The sequence below is a fragment of the Haliotis cracherodii genome, unplaced genomic scaffold (genome assembly GCF_022045235.1).
Source record: "Haliotis cracherodii isolate W230 unplaced genomic scaffold, xgHalCrac1.p SCAF_2, whole genome shotgun sequence".
Classification (NCBI taxonomy): Eukaryota; Metazoa; Mollusca; class Gastropoda; order Lepetellida; family Haliotidae; genus Haliotis; species Haliotis cracherodii.
In genome coordinates this window covers 2207639-2230251 of record NW_027266275.1, presented here as the reverse complement: position 1 = coordinate 2230251, position 22613 = coordinate 2207639, and the positions used below count along the sequence as shown (strand labels likewise).

Here is a 22613-nt window from a genome sequence, read left to right as displayed (position 1 = left end):
CCTAGTTAACACTATATATACATGTAACTACACTGTCTACACACGACTTGCGTACAGCAGTCTTACAGTTAACTCCCTATATACATATAACTACACTGTCTACACATGACCTACCCACGGCAGTCTCACAGTGAACACTCTATATACATGTAACTACACTGTCTACATACGACTTACCCACGGCAGTGACACAGTTAACACCCTATATACATGTAACTACACTGTCTACACACGACTTGCGTACAGCAGTCTTACAGTTAACTCCCTATATACATATAACTACACTGTCTACACATGACCTACCCACGGCAGTCTCACAGTGAACACTCTATATACATGTAACTACACTGTCTACACACGAGTTACCAACGTCAGTCTCACAGTTAACATCCTATATACATGTAACTACACTGCCTACACATGACCTACCCACGGCAGTCTCACAGTTAACATCCTAAAAACATGTAACTACATTGTCTACACATGACTTACCCACAGCAGTCTCACAGTTAACATACTATATACATGTAACTACACTGTCTTCACACGACTTACCCACGGCAGTCTCACAGTTAACACCCTATATACATGTAACTATACTGTCTACACACGACTTACCCACGGCAGTCTCACAGTTAACACCCTATATACATGTAACTACACTGTCTACACACGACTTACCCACGGCAGTCTCACAGTTAACACCCTATATACATGTAACTACACTGTCTACACACGACTTACCCACGGATGTCTCACAGTTAACACCCTATATACATGTACCTACATTGTCTAGGCACGACTTACCCACGGCAGTCTCACAGTTAACATCCTATATACATGAAGCTACACTGTCTACATATGACCTACCCACGGCAGTCTCACAGTGAACACTATATACGTGTAACTACACTGTCTACATATGACCTACCCACGGCAGTCTCACAGTTAACATCCTATATACATGTAACTACACTGTGTACACACGGCAGTCTCACAGTTAACACAATATATACATCAACTACACTGTCTAGACACGGCCTTCTCACAGCAGTCTCACGGTTAACACCCTGCAGCTGTATACATGTAACTACACCATCTACACACGACTTACCCACGTCAGTCTCACAGTTAACCCCTGCGAAGCCAGGGCGACAGGTGCACTGATACCGAACATCCCCCCATGGATTACAGGTGCCGCCGTTCTTGCAGGGTTCATCACTGCAGGAGTTGTTCTTACTTTCACAACTAAAAGGAGAATAATAACCACCTGTCACGACACTTTACTTTTGCCAATAAGCGGTGAGATTGTATTATCCATCAGCTCTCCTATCAGTTCCCTCACAAGGACCCTTTTTAGGTTCCCCCTTCAGTTCCCTCACCAGTGCCCCCTTCAGTTCTTCCTTCAGTCCCCCTATCAATTACCCTTTCAGTTCACCGTCAGTTCTCCATCAATTCACCCATTAGATCCCTTATCAGTTCCCTGATCGATTCTCTCTTCTGTCCCCCATCATTCCCCAATTCAGTTTTCCCGTCAGTCCCCATAACTTCCCCCTGCAGTCCCCTCAACATTTCCCCCTTCAGTCCCCCCATTAGTTCCCTCATCAGTTCCCTCATCGATTCTCTCTTTTGTCCCGCATCACTCCCCATCCGTCCCCTTTCGGTTCCCCCTCACCACCCCCCCCATCAGTTCCTTCAACAGTTCTACCATCCGTCCCCCTTCTGTCCCCCATCGCTTTCCTAACCAGCCCCCCCCCCCCCCCCCCCCCAAACACCCCCCCAAAAAACAATTGTCCTTCAGTTTCTCCATCAGTTCCCTCATCAGTTTCCCCATCACCTCCTCATCAGTTCCCTCATCGGTCCTCACTTCAGCTCCCCCATCAGTTCCCTCATCACTTCCCCCATCAGTTCCTCATCAGTCCCCTCATCGGTCCCTTCGTCAGTCCCCTCGTCAGTTCCCCCCTTCAGTTCCCTCATCAGTCCCCCTCATCAGTTCCCTATTCAGTCCTTTCAACGGTTCCTTCATCAGTCCCCCCTCATCAGTCCGCCCATCGGTTGTCTCATGAGTCCCCTCATGAGTCCCCTCATCGGTTCCTTCGTCAGTCCCCTCGTCAGTTCCCCCCTTCAGTTTCCTCATCAGTCCCACTCATCAGCCACCTCATCAGTCCCCTCATCGGTTCCTTCGTCAGTCCCCTCGTCAGTTACCCCCTTCAGTTCGCTCATCAGTCCCGCTCATCAGCCCCCTCATCGGTCCCGCTCATCAGACCCCTCATCAGTCACCTCATTGGTTCCCTCGTCAGTCCTCTCGTCAGTTGCCCCCTTCAGTTCCCTCATCAGTCCCGCTCATCAGTCCCCTCTTCGATTACTTCGGTTCCTTATTTCTCACGTGTTATTCACGATGATCATTTTGAGGAAACTTACATCAAATTCCGAGGTAAGTTTTTTATTATTGGATTGAGGATTTCATTCATTAATTGGTATTTGCAATACTGCAGATATTGTTTGTATTTGGATATATGTGTGTTCAGACACGAATGCACGGAATGTGGATTCGTGATTATTATTTAGTTAAACACCCAAATACGTATCCTCAATTCATGAAAATTCATAAGCATGAATGAATGAATAAAAGTAAGCATAAATCAATGAATGAAGGAAAGCATGAATGCATGTGGTATTTTATAGTATTGCTCTGTCATGTTCACCTACTTGTATATATGTATATAGGATAGAAAGTATTTGTTCTTATTGGTATGTATGTATGTATGTATGTATGTATGTATGTATGTATGTATGTATGTATGTATGTATGTAGTATCTAATGTATGCATTTGATTATATATCGAGACAAGAATACTTTTGAAATGTACTTGTACATAAATACATTCTAGCCAGTGCATTTACAATAATGCTATGTACTGTATTTCATCTTATTAGCATGCGTATGAATTGTATGTGTCTATCTGTGTTTATGATAGGCGTATATTGTTTTATGTAAGTGAATAGAACTGCATGGCCGTCCAGTGTAGACGCTGTCTTCACCACTGTAGACGTGCTTGACGGTGGTTTCCTGTCAAAATGGGACGTCTGGCGGGTCTTCTGGCGACAATCCCTGCACTTCTTGAGGTGACGACGTACGGTTTGTGAAGATATTCGTCGAAGGCCATGGATGCCTCTTGCAGTCACTGTTGATGACTGGAATAGATTTCGTAGGTGTGTTGTTCGAATCCAGTTGTCTTGTCGATTATTGGTTACGCGTGGCCTGCCACTCCGAGGATGGTCTCTGACTGCTTTCGTCTGTTGCCAACGTTGCCATAAACACCAAATGGTGTTTCTGTGGACGTTAAATTGTCTTGCAACATCACGTTGACTCGATCCTGCTTCAAGCATACCAATGGCTCGCAGACGCACATTTTCGGACAAGAGTGGCATTTCGAAATGTTGAATAATTGAATTTTGTTGTTTTTCTGAGTGGTTGTTGTCAGCACGATGCCAAACAATGCATATGGAATCCTGTTAACGCACATGTTTTTATACCCATTCTTGGGTAGTGAAATGCATGGGGCTTGCATAAAAGTCATCTTTTGCATGGAATGCATGCTTTTCTGTAGCAGTTGCGTTTTTGTGACTTGATTCCATACATGTACTACAATATTGAAAACCAAACTTTACTTGTTTGAAAAATATGCTAAAATATTGGTGTCACAGGAACTTTTGTTGTTGAGTATATGTGATAGATGTACAGCTAATTTTCCGTAGGTTCGTCTAATGTGACACGCTGCTGCGTTCTGTAAACCAACAACTGTTGGTCATTGCTGTAACTCATTAAAACAGAAACTGCATTCGCAAGAACAGTGTTACATGAGACCTACTGTGGTTTTGTGTACTGGCCTCCAGAGGGACACACACACTCGTATCTGCCATTCAGATCCCGGCACACGCTGTCGCCTTGGCAGTCATTGGTTGAACAGTTATTCCTCAGGTCCGTCTGGCAATATGTGCCGTTGAAGTCTGTGGTAAACATGTGCATGCACAATAACATTAGACCGGCAATACTACAATCAGAGTCGTTTATTGTTACCTATGTCACTTATAAACCTACAGTGCCATCATCGTTTGGTTCTCCATAAACCAGTTTGGTTAAATATCATAAACAGGGACGTAATGATATCTCTGGGATTATATATCATATCCCAAGATTTTTATAAATACAACGTCCGTTTAGATTGTAATATATGAATGTTTATCGCTAGTACTTTAGTTTGCATGTGAACACAATGTAATAACATGTAAAATCAAATGACAAATGTTTTCATTACACTACCAAGAATCGTACTCACAACCTTCGTATCTGTAGCCTGGGTGCACCACTGTACCTGTATTGTTTAGTTACACCTGCATTAGACACGACCAAAGTGGACAGTGGACATGCGTGAATATATTAGATACATACATGGCTTTCTTTCGCATCGCTTTTCATAGTATGGCCCAGTTGCACCCGTTGTAGGTTTCATTCGAGCTTGTTCTTCATTGAGTAAGACACACGCGTTGTTGTCCGTGTAGAACCCCATGGCAACACAGGTTGAATTACTTATACATTTAGCTCTGCAGGCATCCACAGTAGTGCTGGACAAGAGTGTGATGTACTCAGCACCAGGATTGAAGTCTGTTTCGCTCCTTTCCATCTTGCATTCCGTGGCTTAAACATATAATCGTTGTGAAGTTCACACACACCTTCATCGGTATTACTATTGTATCAAGACATAGGTATGTTTCTCTTTGGTTCCCCGTTATTAATGTTACACGACTAGGGTCGTGTTGTTGCAGAATAGGTTTTACTGACAGAGATTAAAACACTGGTGCTATGGCTATGGTTCGTTGTACGTTGTCCGTTGTACGTTGTCGCTTTGTCCGTTGAATGCGGTACGTGGTCCGGATAAGGGGTTGAAGCACGATCATGATCAATGCCTTGTGGAAAAAGCTCTGTTTTCTCAGACACAAGCACGAGACTCAGTGGACGTCTGCATTCATGTTTGTTTAAAACGAATGGTAACGTGACGCCTGTCCAAGCAATGAATCCGTTATTAATACATCAACATAATTGGGCCACATACCAGCGATACATTCGCAGTCGAATCCCCCAAGTTTGGGTTTGCAGGTGGCACCATTCAGACAGGGGTTAGATCTGCAGTAGTCGATCTCAGACTCGCACCTGTCCCCGGTATAGTCTGGAAATACAGAGCGAGAAATAATTACTTTTTTATGCATTCACGTTCTTAAAACTTCTAAATTGCCTATCAAAGACGTCAAGGACAGGACTGATATTTATGTAGTTGAGGTTCAGTTAGGGTCAAGGTCAAGGTTGATCAATCGAGATGGCGTTTGGAAGAGCGACATGTTCAGTAAATGATGGATATATGTTTCTTGCACTTGATAAAAACCAAGCAGTCGTATTTATGTGTTTAGATATATTGTTGCATAGATACGAGTACCATATAATTTAACGTGATTAATTATATATAAATTCTGGCACATTTTGATAAATCTTTGACTGTACATATCACCTATTTGATTGACAAGTGTATTGGTGCAATACATATTGTCCAGGGTTGGTTGGTTGGTTGGTTTGTTGTTTGACGCCGCACTCAGCAATATTCCAGCTATATGACGGCGGTCTGTAAATAATCGAGTCTGATCCAGACAATCCAGTGATTAATATCATGAGCATCGATCCACGCAATTGGGATCGATTGCATGCATCAACCAAGTCAGCTAGCATGACCACCCGATTCCGTTAGTCGCCTTTTACGACAAGCATAATCACCTTTTACGGCAAGCATGGTTTGCTGAAGACCTATTTTACCCAGGAATCTTCACGGGTCTATTTTCCAGGGACTAATATTGCAGGAAACAGTGTTTTAGTGCCACATACATTGTCCAGGGACTAATATTGTGGGTTACATTGTCTCAGTGCCACATATATTGTCCAGGGACTAATATTGCAGGAAACAATGTTTTAGTGTCACACATATTGTCCAGGGACTATTATTGCAGGAAATAGTGTTTCAGTGCCACACATATTTACATTTAGTACTAACTACTAAATGACTTTATCGCGCGTATCCAAACCATTGGCTAATTACGTCCGTAACCCAATCACCCCTCGTAACTCAATCACCCCCGGGTCACCACTCTGCACCGTGCCCGGGGAATAATCCCGCGCAAGCATCATCCCGCCTTTTGTTACAGTCCATCATTCACGCACAGTCCCTCTTCAAGTCACGGCGCAGCCTCAGAGCCCTCATCATTCACCTGGGCTCTAACGACCTGTGCTCGGTCAAGGGCAGCCAACTCTACCTTGACATGGTGGCATCAATCCTTCGGATACAACTCCAGCTTCCTGACACCAAGATCATCGTATCCTCAATATTGCCCAGGCGCTACTGGCACGATGCCAGGGATCCACTAAAGATCGAGGGGATGCGGAAGAATATCAACCGCCGACTGGCCAACCGAGTCAAAGAGCTCGGCGGTACAATAGTGCCACATCTCCAGATCCTGGCATCAGACAAGACATGGTACGCCTGGGAGGGCGTCCACCTCAGTGACAAAGGACTGTGTGTGTTTTACGGACAATTTATTGCATGCCCTGGCGCTTGTTTTGCGCCAGTAAGGATGTCATCTCCACAGGTTAGTGTTTCTTTTCAGTACATAGGCAAGCAGGACAACAATGCTATCTCCGCGTATCGCGTGGCCGTGGGTGTGGAATAGCACTATGGTGCTTTGTGGCGGGGTTCTTGTGGGCTACACTGCTAGTAACAAATTAATTTGCTTCCAAATTAATACTCGTGCTTAAGGCTACCTGCTTTTCAGCGGGAACCTTTCCGTGGTTACCTGCTTCTCAGTGGGAACCTTGTCTTCCCGACTTTTCAGCCGGGGAATCGTAAAATAACATACGTTGGGGCAAACAATTGCCACGTATATGGGCCCGGCGGCGGAAGTCGTCTTGTCAAGCGGTAGCTGACAGTAGGGTCCGCGGCGGTAGTCACACAATGGTTTTGCTAATGGGGCCAGGCAGTGGGATCTGCTTTGTCCGGCTACATGGGGCTGGGCAGCGGTAGTCTGACTTAGGCCAGCAGCGGGAGCTGCTTTTGGCATCGTGGTAGTTGCCAAGCAATGGTAGCATTTACATATGCTACGTGGGGGCCGGACAGCGGTAGCAGTCTCAGGCCAGCAGCGCTAGCTGCGAATCGCCGTTGGTAGCAACGGTAGCATTTTGGTATGCACAATTAGCAGCTTAGTAGCCCACTAGTACCTGCACACCCTCGGCCATTTTGCCCAATCACATTGTTTGTTTCCATTATTGGCACGGGCATCCATGGCTCGGTGGCCCGAGCCTCTCCTTGGCATATCGCGGGATAATGTCCAGGGGCTAATATTGCATGGAATAGTGTTTAAGTGCCACACATATTGTCCAGGGACTAATAATGCAGGGAATAGTGTTTCAGTGCCACACATATTGTCCAGGGGCTTATATTGCAGGGAATAGTGTTTCAGTGCCACACATATTGTCCAGGGACTAATATTGCAGGGAATAGTGTTTCAGTGCCACACATATTGTCCAGGGACTAATATTGCAGGGAATAGTGTTTCAGTGCCACACATATTGTCCAGGGACTAATATGGCAGAGAATAGTGTTTCAGTGCCACACTTATTGTCCAGGGACTATTATTGCAGAGAATAGTGTTTCAGTGCCACACATATTGTCCAGGGACTATTATTGCAGTGAATAGTGTTTCAGAGCCACACATATTGTCCAGGGACTATTATTGCAGAGAATAGTGTTTCAGTGCCACACATATTGTCCAGGGACTAATATTGCAGAGAATAGTGTTTCAGTGCCACACATATTGTCCAGGGACTAATATTGCAGGGAATAGTGTTTCACTGCCACACATATTGTCCAGGGACTATTATAGCAGGGAATAGTGTTTCAGTGTCACAGATATTGTCCGGGGCTGAATGTTCCAGGGACCAGCGGTTTGATGCCATGCATATTGTCCAGAGACTATTGCTGCAGGGTACAGTGTCTGAATGATTCATATTTTGTCCAGGGACTAATAGGTGAACAGATGAAATGTAAGTTTAGCAGATCGTTATTGAAGAACAACTTGCCTATATTTGGTTCAAAGTGTAAATACCTTCTCGCATAGATTTGAAGAAGATATTTTCCATTGTTACGTGGCATTAGAATTTGTTACTGGCAGTGGTGATTTTAAGTGGCAGAAAATGAACGAAACGCTCTTAAAATGTCATGTGCTACTTTTTTTCTTGATTTTGTAAATTACTGTTCACTCTCTGTGTTGTTGTTGTTGTTGTTGACACTGAGAGTGACTACCTTGTCCTAGAAATGTTGTTACAGTTGGTGGTGTTGCTGTTGTTGACACTGAGAGTGACTACCTTGTCCTTGAAATTCCGCTAGAGGTAACAGATTCTATAAAAGGCGATTCGAGGCCTTCTTGACTTGCGTCCTATCTACTTTTTGACGGAATATCTGTGTGAAACCACCAACTGCCTGTCTACTTCCAACACTGTTTTTTTAATATGGACATTGAAAGCAGTTTGTCGCTTCTATAAAAAAGGAAATATCACATTCTATTGCAGTTATAATAAAACACATATGCATACGACCTGGTTTATAGCACACATTCTATGGCAGACATAATAGAACACACATGTATACGACCTGGTTTATAGCTTCACACTATTCTATGGCAGATTATAGAACACACATGCATACGACCTGGTTTATAGCTACATGCGATTCTATGGCAGATATATTAGAACACATACATACGACCTGGTTTACAGCAACACACACACACACATATAATAGAACACACATGCATACGACCCGGTGAATAGCTACACACGATTCTATGGTAGATATAATAGAACACACATGAATACGACCTGGTTTATAGAACACGATTCTATGGCAGACATAATAGAACACACATGCATACGACCTGGTTTATAGCTACACATGATTCTATGGCAGATATAATAAAACAGACATGCATACAACCCGGTTAATAGCTACACACGATTCTATGACAGATATAATAGGACACACATGCATACGACCTTGTTTACAGCTGCACACGATTCTATGGCAGATATAATAGAACACATATGCATACGACCTGGTCTATAGCTGCACACGATTCTATGGCAGATAATAGAACAAACAAGCATAAGACCTGGTTTATAGCTACACACAATTCTATGGCAGATATAATAGAACACACATGCATACGACCTGGTTTATAGCTACACACGATTTTATGGCAGATAAAATAGAACACACGTGCATAGCACTTGGTGTAAAGTTAAACACAATTCTATGGCAGATAATAGAACACACATGCATACGACCAGGTTTATAGCTGCACACGATTCTATAGCAGATCTAATAGAACATACATGTGCATACGACCTGGTTTATAGTGCACACCATTCTATCACATATATAATAGACCACACATATGCATACGACCTGGTTTATAGCTACACACAATTCTATGGTATATAATAGAACATACATGTATACGACCTGGTTTATAGAACACGATTCTATGACCGATATAATAGAACACACATGCATACGACCTGGTTTATAGCTGCTCTCGATTCTATGGCAGATATAATAGAACACACATGCATACAACCTGGTTTATAGCTACACACAATTATATCGCAGATAATAGGACACACATGCATACGACCTGGTTTATAGCTGCTCTCGATTCTATCACAGATGTAATAGAACACACATGGATATACGACCTGGTTTATAGCTGCACTCGATTCTATGACAGATATAATAGAACACACATGCATACGACCCGGTTAATAGCTACAAACGATTCTATGGCAGATATAATAGAACAGATATGCATACGGCCTGGTTTATAGCTACACACGATTCTACGGCAAATATAATAGGACACACATGCATACGACCTGGTTTACAGCTGCACCCGATTCTATGACAGATATAATAGAACACACATACATACGACCTGGTTTATAGCTGCACACAATGATATGGCCGATAATAGGACACACATGCATATACCCTGGTTTATAACTGCACTCGATTCTATGACAGATATAATAGAACACACATGCATATACGACCTGGTTTATAGCTGCACTCGATTCTATTGCAGATATAATAGAAGAAACATGCATACGACCTGGTTTATAGCTACACACAATTGTGTGGCACATAGTAGGACACACATGCATACGACCTAGTTTACAGCTACACACAATTCTATGGCAGATAATAGAACACACAGGAGCATCACGTCGATTATAGCTACACACAATTCTATGGCAGATAATAGGACACACAGGTGCATCACTTCGTTTATAGCTACACGCGATTCTATGGCAGATAATAGGGCACACTGGTGCCTCACCTCGTTTATAGCTACACACAATTCTATGGCAGATAAATGGACACACTGGTGCGTCACCTCGTTTATAGCTACACACGATTCTATGGCAGAAAATAGAACACACTGGTGCATCACCTCCCTCGTTTATAGCTACACACGTCTGTGGCAGATAATAGGAAACAATGGTGCATTACCTCGTTTACAGCTACACGCAATTCTGTAGCAGATAATATGACACACAGGAGCATCACCTCGTTTATAGCTACACATGATTCTGTGGCAGATAATAGAACACACATGAGCATCACCTTGTTTATAGCTTCACGTGATTCTGAGGCAGATAATAGGATACACTGGAGCATCACCTCGTTTATAGCTATACAAATTGTTATGGCAAATAATAGAACACACGAGTGCATCACCTCGTTAATAGGTACACACGATTCTATGGCAGATAATAGAACACACATGTGCACCAAATCGTTAATAGCTACACACGATTCTATGGCAGGTAATAGAACACACAGGAGCATCACCTCTATTATAGCTACACACAATTCTGTGGCAGATAATAGGACACACAGGAGCATCATCTCGTTTGTTGCTCCACACAATTCTATGGCAGATATGTGACACACAGGTGCATCACCTCGTTTATAGCTACACACAATTCTGTCGCAGATAATAGGACACAGGTGGATCACCTTCCTCGTTTTTAGCTACAGACAATTCTGTGGCAGATAAATGGACACACGGGTGCGTCACCTCTTTTATAGCTACACATGGTTCTGTGGCAGATAAGAGAACACACAGGAGCATCACCTTGTTTATAGCTACACACGATTCTGTAGCAGATAATAGGATACACTGGAGCATCACCTCGTTTATTGTTACACACGATTCTATGGCTAGATAATAGAACACACGGAAGGATCACCTCGTTTATAGCTAAACACAATTCTTTAGCAGATAATGGAACACACAGGAGCACCATCTCGTTGATAGCTATACACGATTCTACTGCAGATAATAGAACACACAGGAGCATCCCCTTGTTTATAGCTACACATGATTCTGTGGCAGAAAATAGGACACACAGGAGCATCACCTCGTTTATAGCTACACACAATTCTATGGCAGATAATGGAACACACAGGAGCATAACCTCGTTTAGAGCTACAGAAATTTCTTTGGCAGATAATAGAACACACAGGAGTATCACCTCGTTTATTGCTACACACAATTCTATGGCAGATAATAGAACACACAGGAGTATCACCTCGTTTATAGCTACACACAATTCTATGGCAGATAATAGGACACACAGGAGCATCACTTCGTTTATAGCTACACACGATTCTATGGCAGATAATAGGACACACTGGTGCATCACCTCGTTTATAGCTACACACAATTCTATGGCAGATAAATGGACACACGGGTGCGTCACCTCTTTTATAGCTACACATGGTTCTGTGGCAGATAAGAGAACACACAGGAGCATCACCTTGTTTATAGCTACACATGATTCTGTGGCAGATAATAGGATACACTGGAGCATCACCTTGTTTATAGCTACACATGATTCTGTGGCAGATAATAGGACACACAGGAAAATCACCTCGTTTATAGCTACACACAATTCTATGGCAGATAATTGAACACACAGGAGCATAACCTCGTTTAGAGCTATACATAATTCTGTGGCAGATAATAGAACACACAGGAGCATCACCTCGTTTATAGCTACACACGACTCTATTGCAGATAATAGGACACAGGAAAATCACCTCGTTTATGGCTACAGAAATTTCTATGGCAGATAATAGAACACACAGGAGTATCACCTCGTTTATTGCTACACACAATTCTATGGCAGATAATAGGACACACAGGTGCATCACTTCGTTTATAGCTACACACGATTCTATGGCAGATAATAGGACACACTGGTGCATCACCTCGTTTATAGCTACACACAATTCTATGGCAGATATGTGACACACAGGTGCCTCACCTCGTTTATAGCTACACACAATTCTATGGCAGAAAAATGGACACACAGGTGCGTCACCTCGTTTATAGCTACACACGATTCTATGGCAGATAATAGGACACACTGGTGCCTCACCTCATTTATAGCTACACACGATTCTATGGCAGATAAATGGACACACTGGTGCATCACCTCGTTTATAGCTACACACGATTCTATGGCAGAAAATAGGACACACTGGTGCATCACCTCGTTTATAGCTACACACAATTCTATGGCAGATATGTGACACACAGGTGCCTCACCTCGTTTATAGCTATAAACGATTCTATGGCAGATAAATGGACACACAGGAGCATCACCTCGTTTATAGCTACACACGATTCTATGGCAGATAATAGGACACACGGGTGTAACTTACCTTCTTTACAGGTGCACACCAGTCGATGGTAGATGAAGGAACACACCGAAGAGCCATTGCCCGAGCAGGTATCATTACATATCGTTGTGTCTGTACGTGCAGACATGGATAACAGTAACAGTGAATGAATGATCAGATATAATCACATGTGGGTTGGGGAGTTCATAGATAAAACTATACAGTAAACTACGGTTAAAACGAACACGCTTATGACGAGCTGACCGATATAACGAATTTACATTTTAGTCCCGGTCATTTGTTGTACATATGCTGTATAAAGGCTTATAACGAACTACGGTTATAACGAACTAAAATTAGTGGTCCCTTTGAGTTCGTTATAACCGTAGTTTACTGTATATAATTAAAATATATTCTGTATAGTCATGTAGAACTATAAGTATTTGTATAACTAGAACTATATGTATGTTTGTATAGAGATATATTCTTCAATATTAACAGATACTTACCGACATACAAAAGGTATCAAGTGATGGTAATGGATGGATAAGCAAAAGGAAGGACAAAGTGTACATAGAAATTAACAGAACATGTTGGCAGTGTATCCTTCTTTGTGTTCGTGCAATGAAACAATACGTAAAACAAATCATCAGCATATAACAAGATAAAACGTATTCTGGTATACGTGAAGGCGTTGCTCTTTCAGTCGATAGGAATGACTTAGACGTTTGAAACAGCCGCGGGCTAACCTGTCCTCTATTTGTGAACGTTAGAGCAGGGGTGGAGACGATCCACTGGTGAATGGGTGACGGGCAGAGCTTCTGTCAGTACATCTTGAGCTTTATAAGAGCAATCTTAAGCACCTGGGTTCAAATCAATAAAGATATAATTGCTAAAATGATTCATTTTGAAAAGTTAAAATCGTCTTTACCATATTTAAGTAGATTTTATTTATTGACAGACAAAAGTAGGGAACTATTTTGACCATGCTCATTTTCACTGAAAATACTGACATGATAATATATATACTTAAGGGCAATAGTCTCACCGGTTGTGTTTTCCTTATCCCAAGAAAATTCATGAAACACATAATCTTTCATATAGGATATTGGACCCACTTTAGCACAGGCGGACCAAGTTTGGTTTGGCTCTTGCAATGCAGTCGTTTCTTTAGTTTAGGGTTCTCCTTGGTGAGAAGACGTCCTTTGGTTCCTGTAGACAATGTGGTTTGGTCTTTTCGAGTTACATCCGTGGTTAATTAAAAAAGCGCCATTGTTCATGAATAGAAGACAGGTTAGTGCAGGTGTTTTAAACGTCTGAGTCACATTTTGTCTTTGCACTAAAACAAGGGATCCGTCCATTAACCAATACTAGTGGATTAGTATATTGTGGTCGTCGATCTTATTAACAATGGGTTATATAGTCCATCATTATTCAAAATAGAAACAAACATAAGTCGAACTGCCATTATGATCAGTTCGGGAATTGTCTTACTTCCTGGTTTACAGTCGCTTGAATTCGTTGAGCCTGTTTGTTCTGTGATCTGGTCTGTGTTGCACTCCTTGCAGTGATCCTGTGTCGTGGAGTCTTGGTAGAAATGGAGAGGACACGGTGTACACGGGACGTAACCGGTCACTGAATACTGACCAATAGGACATGGTGCTGAAAGAAAGATAAAGATAACACTATTGAGTCTCACTTGGAATACTAACCATTAGGACATGGTGCTGAAACAGAGAGAGGACACTATTGAGTCTCACATGGAATACTGACCAATAGGACATGGTGCTGAAACAGAGAGAGAACACTATGGAGTCTCACAAGGAATACTGACCAATAGGACATGGTGCTGAAAGAGAGAGAGAACACTGGGGAGTCTCTCATGGAATACTGACCAATAGGACATGGTGCTGAAACAGAGAGAGGACACTATTGAGTCTCACATTGAATACTGACCAATAGGACATGGTGCTGAAACAGAGAGAGAACACTATTGAGTCTCACATATAATACTGACCAATAGGACATGGTGCTGAAACAGAGGGAGTACACTATGGAGTCTCACATGGAATATTGACCAATAGGACATGATGCTGAAACAGAGAAATAACACTAGGGAGTCTCACATGGAATACTGACCAATGGGACATGGTGCTGAATGAGAGAGAGGATAATAGGGAGTCTCACATGGAATACTGACCAATAGGACATGGTGCTGAAACAGAGAGAGGACACTATTGAGTCTCACATGGAATACTGACCAATAGGACATGGTGCTGAAAGAGAGAGAGAGGACACTATGGAGTCTCACATGGAATACTGACCAATAGGACATGGTGCTGAAACAGAGAGAGGACACTATGGAGTCTCACATGGAATACTGACCAATAGGACATGGTGCTGAAACAGAGAGAGAACACTATGGAGTCTCACATGGAATACTCACCAAAAGGACGTGGTGCTAAAAGAGAGAGAGGACACTAGGGAGTCTCACTTGGAATACTGACCAAAAGGACGTGGTGCTGAAAGAGAGAAAGGACACGAGGGAGTCTCATATGGAATATTGACCAACAGGACATGGTGCTGAAAGAGAGAGAGAACACTAGGGAGTCTCACATGGAATACTGACCAATAGGACATTGTGCTGAAACAGAGAGAGAACACTGTGGAGTCTCACATGGAATACTGACCAACAGGACATGGTGCTGAAACAGAGAGAGAACACTAGGGAGTCTCACATGGAATACTGACCAATAGGACATTGTGCTGAAACAGAGAGAGAACACTGTGGAGTCTCACATGGAATACTGACCAACAGGACATGGTGCTGAAAGAGAGAGAGAACACTAGGGAGTCTCACATGGAATACTGACCAATAGGACATTGTGCTGAAACAGAGAGAGAACACTGTGGAGTCTCACATGGAATACTGACCAACAGGACATGGTGCTGAAAGAGAGAGAGAACACTAGGGAGTCTCATATTGAATACTGACCAACAGGACATGGTGCTGAAACAGAGAGAGAACACTAGGGAGTCTCACTTGGAATACTGACCAACAGGACATGGTGCTGAAACAGAGAGAGGACACTAGGGAGTCTCACTTGGAATACTGACCAACAGGACATGTTGCTGAAAGAGAGAGAGGACACTAGGGAGTCTCACTTGGATTACTTACCAACAGGACATGGTGCTGAAAGAGAGAGAGGACACTAGGGAGTCTCACTTGGAATACTGACCAACAGGACATGGTGCTGAAAGAGAGAGAGGACACTAGGGAGTAATCATCCGAGCATAAGATCTGAGCATCAATATCTCTTCAAACCTCACTGACCTTCAGACCACAGTCATTCTGTGACATGGTCTCGACTGACTAATATACTCAGTACTCAGTGTCTGACTCCATAATAGTATCAGTCTGTTCAGCATCATGCATCATGCCCTAATTGCCCACCCCACCCCGTGTTATCTCTCTCTTTCAGCAACCATGTCCTATTGGTCAGTATTCCACATGTGACTCCCTAGTGTCCTCTCTCTCTTTCAGCTTCACGTCCTTTTGGTCAGTATTAGAGATTAACAATTTTAGCGGACCCTCTACCTCTATAAACACCACCAATCTTCGTTCCTTACTAAAGTGGGTGAATGAGTGAGTCAAAATGTTCCTATATTTTCAGCCATATAACGTTCCAGACATCAGAGCCAGATGTAAATTTGGTCATATTCGGGAACTATTTATGACAGCCATAGTAGCCCAATGGATCAGTCGTGTTGGCTAATGAAAACTCTTTTCAAATCAATAATAGTAATGATGAATGGAGAGGACCCTTGGCTGCCATAGCCATCTACATGTACAGTTCAGGGAATCCACGCAAATTAACACAGACCATGTAGAACATGTATTCACCTCTACATGCGGAGATGTTCGTGGATCCCTCCACATAAAGAGTTGAGCGATCATCTGGGCAAGGCTCACAGCGGGAAGAGTTCACCCAGTAATGGTTGACAGGGCACTTGTCGCATGGCTGTTGTCCTGTTGAAGACCGAAACCCAGGTCGACACATACCTGAAACAATACAGTTACATCACTTGAACACACAATCATATAACCGCCACAATCAAATCAAGCATGCACCATAACTACTAGTGTTGGCGTATTCAAAATACACTCACTGGCACTTGCCTGAAACAAAAAGTCCTCGCTGTGTGTAATTATATACATGTTAATATCTAAGGAAGTATCACGGCAAGCGTTTTCAATGTTGTGTGATATATTAAAGACATTCCATAATCAAAGCACTTACTGACACATCTTGCTCTGCTGGACCGCGGGGTCAATGAGTACATGTTGTCTCCACAGTTCTTACAAGAGGGTTGTCCGGACTGGTCCTGATACTGACCGTCAGGGCATTCAACACAACCTCCACTCGGAGAGGACGAGTATCCGTAGGGGCATGGTACTGAAACACACACATATATATACATATACAACTTTCTTACGTTAACAGACCAAACTGAAACCGGTTGCAAATCTGGTTGCGCATGACTATTGATATACGCCTCAAAATGGTCATCGTTGATATTTCTATGCATACACATTAACAACCTGTTCCTGGTGTTGTGCGTGCACACATGACAGCGTCAAACAAAGTCACCATAGGAGAAAGAAAAGACAACCCTTATCTATTCACAGCGTTTTACGCTAGACATCTATAGGGAATGTTATATTCACATTTGGGATGTTTGGGACCACAGAAACAGAAATCAGACAAACCTTTTCGAATTTTCGAATGATTGGCATCGGAACAGTTCACTTTGAGTGATCTGGTTGTGCAGTCATGCTATCGGTAGTTGTACATGTCATATGGATATAGCCCGATTATATAAAGTCTGTATTAGCTCTGTGCATAACTAATATATAATGCAATTTGATGCTTTTGACGATTTTGTTTGGTGTGATAAAGTGTGTGTAATAGTCTCTCGCGTTCATGAGATTCCTTCAGTTCCGCCTTGTAGTTGTAAAGGTGAATAACAATTCGTGATATTTTATGAATGAACAAAGTTGTTCTGGTGTGACAGAGGTCATGGTTATCCAATCAAAACGAATAAAAGGAGGTCAGCCTTATACGACACACTTGTGCCATACGGGTTTAGTATCTAACCACCTGTATCTATTTGGGTAATAAATGTAGATACATTGTACATGCCCAGTCAAACAATATTCAAACATGAAACCACATCTGGTGTTGCGTGCAGACAGATCTGTCTGACTATGAACATAGATAAGTGTACAGCACTGCAGCATGCAAACATGTGACACAATACAAACCTCATTACAATTAACACAAGCTGACACACTGCAAACTGAAGTATAGATTTGCTCAATGACGTCATCCTTTTGGGATGTAAATGTAGTTTTATCCCCCCCCCCCCCCTCCCCTCCCTCTGTACATGGGACTGATTATATGATTAATTGTTTGCTGTTTTACGCCGCACTCAGCAACATCCAGCTATATGATGGTCTGTAAATAATCGAGTCTGGGCCAGACAATCCAGTGATTGACATTATGAGCATCGATCTTCGTAATTGGGGTACTATGACATGCATAAACCAAGTCAGCGAGCCTGACCACCCGATCCCGTTAGTCGCATCTTACGACAAGCATAGTCGCCATTTGCGGCAAGCATGGGTTGCTGAAGACCTATTCTACCCCGGATCTTCACGGGTCTATGCAGATCTCAAAGTGTTAGTAAAGCTAAATGATTATCAACTCTTTTTGATTAGCTTATAGAATATATAATGATATACAATACACAGACATATGAGGTTCCTGACTGTAAAATAAACCTTCCTTTTCTACAATGGATCCTCACGGTTCTGGGAATGATTATGTGAGGGAGAGTGAGTAATGAAATACGAATTCCATATGTGGCATATACAAATAATTAAAATAAAGGGATGCAAATAACAAATATAAAACACGTTTTGCACAAAGTGCATTTTGAGAGGGTTATAGACAAACTGAAAAGGTCAAATCAAGGTAAATATAATAATTATATAAAAAAATTGAACAGATGTGCTGAAGCCTACACACACTATACTCATGCAAACGTTCTTAACATCTCAAAAATGGCTGAGAATGACCAAATTATGTTTTCAATATGGCTTCAGCAGGGGCCATTGAGGACTCATAGTTGGGTGAAAAAAAGTATGTGAACTTTCATCGTTCAAGTCAATAATGAATTTGAGTGGCTATGGTTTAAATACAAATGCCATTCTTTTACGCATTGAAGAAGAACATATTTTTAGAACGACCAGTAACTAAGCAATCAAAACAATTAAACACTAATCAACTTCCATGACATGTTTAACAAAACGGCCGAACAGGTTTTTCAATATAGCTACGGGACAGTCAGATTCAAACCTCTTGAACAAGTTCAGGTTTCATCATGGGTTGGAACGAGCAGGTTAACCTGGAATATCGAGAATAAACCGAGACATAGTCAAAGCACAAGGTCTAATCAAGAATAAAAATACAAGATGCGAATCTCCCTCAAAGAACATATTTCGCAGTCCTACATCTTAATCATAGTCCTCAATCGAAAAATCGGTTTCACACAGGTGAACACTAATGGATTCTATTGTCTGAGACAGAACATTTTCTTTGCAATTTCCTTAAATATTTTATCATAGCATCATCAAAAGAGCAATATAATGCACTGTCAGATCAATCAGTCATCGTAGTTGACATGTACTGTACCAGAACGTTTGAATACCTTGTAGATCTATACATGGTGGTGATGTTTTATCCCTCATTGACACGCAAAGAGAACGTGCACTCTAAAAGACTGAGTGAACCTTAACGCAATTTATGACACTATCGCTTTTGTCAACAACACTTACCTTCGCTCATAAATATGAAGGAATACATTTTTCAAAGTCTTAAGGTCTTCATAATGTAATAGTCATAGTTTTCATGGTTAAAATATGTCATTGTAAAATATTGTGGTCTGTTCTTGTAGTTTGTAACAGACTATGACATACTTTGCGAACTGAAAAGATCTTTACATTTTCTTTGTAAGGACAGCAGAAGACAACAGACAACAAACCGACAACAAGCAGACAGTACATACACGTGCCACCTAAAAGTCCAGTAAACAAGCACACTTACAACACTTCTTGTTTCCCCCGACGTCCCTCAGCTGGTATCCCACACTGCAGGATTGTCCGGACCGAGTGAGATTAACGCCCGTGGAACTGTCCTGCACAGTGAAGTTACATCCTCCGGCTACCAGTCCAAACAACACCTTCTTCTGCAGGTTGATGGTGCCGGCGCAAAGTGCCAGAGCTGTGGTCAGGCCATCGTTATTCTCCAGTTTGAGTGTCAGTTCCACCTTGTGCTGAAAGGGAGGCATGGTTTGGTAGCATCAGTGTACTGGACACGTACTTAAATTCACACATTGTACACCAAGATAGCATCAGTGTACTGAACATGTACATCACATTGTACACCGTGATAGCATCAGTGTACTGAACATGTACTTCACATTGTACACTGTGAAGTACATGTTCAGTACACTGATGCTATCACGGTGTACAATGTGGAGTACATGTTCAGGACACTGATGCTATCACGGTGTACAATGTACAACGATAACTTCACATTGTACACTGTGATAGCATCAGTGTACTGAACATGTACTCCACATTGTACACCGTGATAGCATCAGTGTACTGAACATGTACTCCACATTGTACACCGTGATAGCATCAGAGTACTGAACATGTACTTCACATTGTACACCGTGATAGCATCAGTGTACTGAACATGTACTTCATATTGTACACTGTGATAGCATCAGTGTATTGAACATGTACTCCACATTGTACACTGTGATAGCATCAGAGTACTGAACATGTACTCCACATTGTACACTGTGATAGCATCAGTGTACTGAACATTCCACATTGTACACTGTGATAGCATCAGTGTATTGAACATGTACTCCACATTGTACACTGTGATAGCATCAGTGTACTGAACATGTACTCCACATTGTACACTGTGATAGCATCAGTGTACTGAACATGTACTTCACATTGTACACTGTGATAGCATCAGTGTACTGAACATTCCACATTGTACACTGTGATAGCATCAGTGTACTGAACATGTACTCCACATTGTACACTGTAATAGCATCAGTGTACTGAACATGTACTTCACATTGTACACTTTGATAGCATCAGCGTACTGAACATGTACTTCACATTGTACACTGTGATAGCATCAGTGTACTGAACATGTACTTCACATTGTACACCGTGATAGCATCAGTGTACTGAACATGTACTCCACATTGTACACCGTGATAGCATCAGTGTACTGAACATGTACTCCACATTGTACACCGTGATAGCATCAGGGTACTGAACATGTACTTCACATTGTACACTGTGATAGCATCAGTGTACTGAACATTCCACATTGTACACTGTGATAGCATCAGTGTACTGAACATGTACTTCACATTGTACACCGTAATAGCATCAGTGTACTGAACATTCCACATTGTACACCGTGATAGCATCAGTGTATTGAACATGTACATCACATTGTACACTGTGATAGCATCAGTGTACTGAACATGTACTTCACATTGTACACCGTGATAGCATCAGTGTACTGAACATGTACTCCACATTGTACACCGTGATAGCATCAGTGTACTGAACATGTACTTCACATTGTACACTGTGATAGCATCAGTGTACTGAACATGTACTTCACATTGTACACTGTGATAGCATCAGAGTACTGAACATGTACTCCACATTGTACACTGTGATAGCATCAGAGTACTGAACATGTACTTCACATTGTACACTGTGATAGCATCAGTGTACTGAACATGTACTCCACATTGTACACCGTGATAGCATCAGTGTACTGAACATGTACTCCACATTGTACACTGTGATAGCATCAGTGTACTGAACATGTACTCCACATTGTACACTGTAATAGCATCAGAGTACTGAACATGTACTTCACATTGTACACTGTGATATCATCAGTGTACTGAACATTCCACATTGTACACTGTGATAGCATCAGTGTATTGAACATGTACTTCACATTGTACACCAAGATAGCATCAGTGTACTGAACATGTACTCCACATTGTACACCGTGATAACATCAGTGTACTGAACATGTACTCCACATTGTACACCGTGATAGCATCAGTGTACAGAACATTCCACATTGTACACTGTGATAGCATCAGTGTACTGAACATGTACTCCACATTGTACACCGTGATAGCATCAGTGTCCTGAACATGTACTCCACATTGTACACTGTGATAGCATCAGTGTACTGAACATGTACTCCACATTGTACACTGTGATAGCATCAGTGTACTGAACATGTACTTCACATTGTACACTGTGATAGCATCAGTGTACTGAACATTCCACATTGTACACTGTGATAGCATCAGTGTACTGAACATGTACTCCACATTGTACACCGTGATAGCATCAGTGTACTGAACATGTACTTCACATTGTACACTGTGATAGCATCAGTGTACTGAACATGTACTTCACATTGTACACTGTGATAGCATCAGTGTACTGAACATGTACTTCACATTATACACCGTGATAGCATCAGTGTACTGAACATGTACTTCACATTGTACACCGTTATAGCATCAGTGTACTGAACCAATATGCATAGAACGTTTGAATGATCTACAATG

At 42.1% G+C, this 22613-nt stretch overlaps 1 protein-coding gene across 1 annotated transcript in view; it reads right to left on the bottom strand.

Annotated features, from left to right (window-relative positions):
- LOC139469407 (uncharacterized) overlaps nucleotides 1–22613 on the bottom strand; it is a 176156-nt gene that overhangs the window by 81482 nt on the left and 72061 nt on the right. The window contains exons 27-35 of the mRNA XM_071251571.1: nucleotides 20015–20243; nucleotides 17147–17302; nucleotides 16750–16908; nucleotides 14340–14507; nucleotides 12888–12977; nucleotides 5115–5228; nucleotides 4454–4699; nucleotides 3873–4011; nucleotides 1115–1248 (exon numbers count right to left, since the gene is read on the bottom strand). Coding sequence (XP_071107672.1) covers nucleotides 1115–1248; nucleotides 3873–4011; nucleotides 4454–4699; nucleotides 5115–5228; nucleotides 12888–12977; nucleotides 14340–14507; nucleotides 16750–16908; nucleotides 17147–17302; nucleotides 20015–20243 — 1435 coding nt within the window. The remainder of the gene's footprint in view (nucleotides 1–1114; nucleotides 1249–3872; nucleotides 4012–4453; nucleotides 4700–5114; nucleotides 5229–12887; nucleotides 12978–14339; nucleotides 14508–16749; nucleotides 16909–17146; nucleotides 17303–20014; nucleotides 20244–22613) is intronic.